The 2,964-nt window shown below is 40.7% G+C and overlaps 1 protein-coding gene across 2 annotated transcripts in view; it reads right to left on the reverse strand.

The window, feature by feature from the left end:
* Positions 1 to 435: 435 nt before the first annotated feature.
* The window catches only part of cryzl1 (crystallin, zeta (quinone reductase)-like 1), a 5,506-nt gene continuing 2,977 nt past the window's right edge, over positions 436 to 2,964 (reverse strand). Inside the window, exons 7-13 of one of the 2 annotated variants that reach the window (XM_020606652.1) lie at positions 2,747 to 2,858; positions 2,472 to 2,492; positions 1,966 to 2,064; positions 1,740 to 1,855; positions 1,512 to 1,617; positions 1,370 to 1,415; positions 436 to 1,121 (exon numbers count right to left, since the gene is read on the reverse strand). In XM_020606652.1, the coding sequence (XP_020462308.1) occupies positions 1,025 to 1,121; positions 1,370 to 1,415; positions 1,512 to 1,617; positions 1,740 to 1,855; positions 1,966 to 2,064; positions 2,472 to 2,492; positions 2,747 to 2,858 (597 nt within the window). In that variant the 3' untranslated portion in view covers positions 436 to 1,024. The remainder of the gene's footprint in view (positions 1,122 to 1,369; positions 1,416 to 1,511; positions 1,618 to 1,739; positions 1,856 to 1,965; positions 2,065 to 2,471; positions 2,493 to 2,746; positions 2,859 to 2,964) is intronic. The other variant, XM_020606654.1, reaches the window with a different exon arrangement.

Raw genomic sequence — 2,964 nt, forward strand, 5'->3', positions numbered from 1 at the left:
TGAGGCTCTCGCCATCACCACCATTAATTGAGCTAAATAAAGGTCAGACATACAGTACAATAACAATACTGTATAAAAAAATGCAGAGGCAGATCTATCAGAAAGACCAATGCATTTCTTGAAGAGAAGAATTTTCAGCTCTGTCATGTTTTATTTTCTGATTAATTGTCACAGTACAATAATTTTAAGAAGCTTTATTTTATTGTCATTGTGACACATACAACAAAATTTTGTTTGGAGCCGAGGGCCCCAGGCCGCTGCTTGCGTATGCGCCGCCATCACTTCGACATGTGGACTGCAGGCACCGAGATTCGAACCTTCAACCTTCCGGTTGGGAGACGGCTGCTCTACCCACTGTCGCCCTGTTCTTGGTCATTTCTATTATGAAGTTGGATTTTGTTTGAGGTTCAAGTTGTTACAAAGTTCAGAAGACACTTTTTATGGCAGCAGCATAAATTGCAGCTTCTGTTTATATTGTAATGTGGATGAATTACATCAAACTGTATTAAAAACAAAAGCAACTCCTTATAAGAAACTCGCTATCAGTTTTTTTTTAGTTTTTCAGTGTTTGTCCAGTAATGGAAAGGCGGTAGGTTCATCGCTGTGTCTGAAGTCACTCCCACCTCACTCGTTCGCTGCTCCCTACGTAATGTACACCAAGTAGTTCAACCAGTAGTGAACAGAAAATTAAGATTTCACACACTTATCAGCATTTGTGTCATCACTAACAGCTGTAGAGCCGTGTGACGATAATTTCTCATCTAATAAAAGCATTGCATTGTGGGATTGTTAGCAGAAGGTAGTGTACATGGCACGTGCACTACTTTTATACGTTCCATTGTGGAATTTTTCAGTGCACTATGCAGCGGATAGATTTACACACTTAGTGTTCGGACACCACTACAATATGGCGAACACACACTACAGTGGATTCTACAGTGAGTAGGGAGTGATTTCGGACACACCCCATGTGTTCCTCAGATGCAGGCTGTGTGAGCATCCCAACGGAGTGTGGTTATTTTGATCAAAGTTGGACAACAGCCTTTTTCTTCTGGTGAAGCTGGACAGTCTCCATGGCAACTGTGGCTTCGTAGCGAGGTACCGCCTCTTCGGGCTCAGGTCTGGAGGGACAGATTGGAGCCAGACAGACAGACTGGATTTGATTAGGCCTCCAGTTGTGGTGGTGCTAACATGACTAAGACAAGTCAAAATATCTATAGTGACAAATGTTTACACATGTTAACTATAAACTCAACTGTGTTAAGTCTCAAATTTGGGGGCACTAAAATTAAAAAGTATTTTTAAATATAAAATTTCAAATTGATAACTTATTGAAGAACTTGATGCCAGTATCTACACGTAGGATTACCTGAGCACTCCAGCTGACATCTTTTCCACAACATCCTTCAGAATATCTGCACAGTTCTGTTAAAGACTCACACAGACTTTAAAGGAGTGTTGTGTGCTGATGTGCATAGGTTTTAAAATCACACACTATAATCACAGGATACGAAGGTATCTTCCTTGCTGAGCTGATGAAGCTGTCCACACTTCAGGGTTGAGGAAAGACACAGAGGCTGATTTTAAAAACAATAATCTGCAATCTGGAGGATCCAACTGCAAAAATTCAAAGACACACAGAGATGATGTGTTTGTCTGTTAAAATTGAAATTTAGGAAGCAGAGGGATGATAAAGTCACTATGAAGTAATCACTGCTGTGTCTCCAATACAGACTCACTTGCAGGTCTTGGTGGGATGTGACCCAGTGCCCCCCGACCCCCAGCACACTGATGATGTCATGTTTATGTGGGAGGAGCTTTGCCTCCTCAGACTCCTCCTCTTCCTGCAGACGCACTACACACACAGAGAAATGTTCTCAGGTTGAATTTTGACATCTTAGAGCCCTTCCATTTTTATATTCACCCTCACATGTTCATCGGTATAAACAGTGTGAATGCTTTTACCTCCAGAATCTATGACTATATCCACTCCCAGTCCCCCTGTCTCCTCCATAACCACTGGCAGCAGGTCTGATGAGCCGTTATCCACTGGAATGACCCTGGCTTCATACATAAAGGTACAGCAACATGACATAACCACTCATTCTGATCTGTAATATATTTAAACCAGTTTACAGATCTTCTCCTAAATATACCAAATATTTTAACACAAGCTCAATAAGTTGCAGTGTTTGCAGTTTTTAATATTATCCACATGGAGGCAGCAGGTTGACATTTTTCATTCAATCTACCTTTTACACAGGATGATAAAATAACTAGGTCTAATCTTGCCGTTACTCTATAGTAATATAAACTGCAATAAAAATGTAAATACATTTTACAAATACAACTGAAATTAACTGACAATTATCTATACACTATCATCGTGTAACCACTATTAACTGTAGGAATTAGAAAACCAGCAAAGAAGCTAGAATGCTAGTCAGAAAGACGGAAAGAAAAGACCTCACCTACTAAAGGATCCTGAACATCTGTGGAAAATACGAAGGTATGAACAGAGGAAGAAGAAGCAATGATAAAAAGGTTGGAAGGAATAAAAACACAGTTCTGCATGAAATAACTGCCAGAAATCTGTAAACACTGAGGGAAGGATGAAGTGATGCAGGAGGAGCTGATAGAGAGTGCACTGGTAATCCTGAGCATTTTTGCTGGGTGGGTGTGAGATTTACGTGCTTTACAAAGTCTGAAAACATGGTCTACAGATGTAACATCAGTGTGTACAGACCTATACTTGGCCGGAGCTGCTGCAAGAAAGTGTGTTTCTGTGGTGAGTGTGAGGTTGTGAGAACCTTCACTCCGTGGTAACAAGCCAACTGGATGCACATAAGGCCAAAAGGCTGAAGAGAGAGAAAAGAGAGGGCGGTTGAATACACTTACATGAACACAGAAGTTCATGTTTTTTAAATGTAGCCTTTTGTTAGGCAGTTTTGTGAGGAAGAGGAA

Source organism: Monopterus albus, unplaced genomic scaffold, assembly GCF_001952655.1.
Source record: "Monopterus albus unplaced genomic scaffold, M_albus_1.0 scaffold80.1, whole genome shotgun sequence".
NCBI classification, from domain to species: Eukaryota; Metazoa; Chordata; class Actinopteri; order Synbranchiformes; family Synbranchidae; genus Monopterus; species Monopterus albus.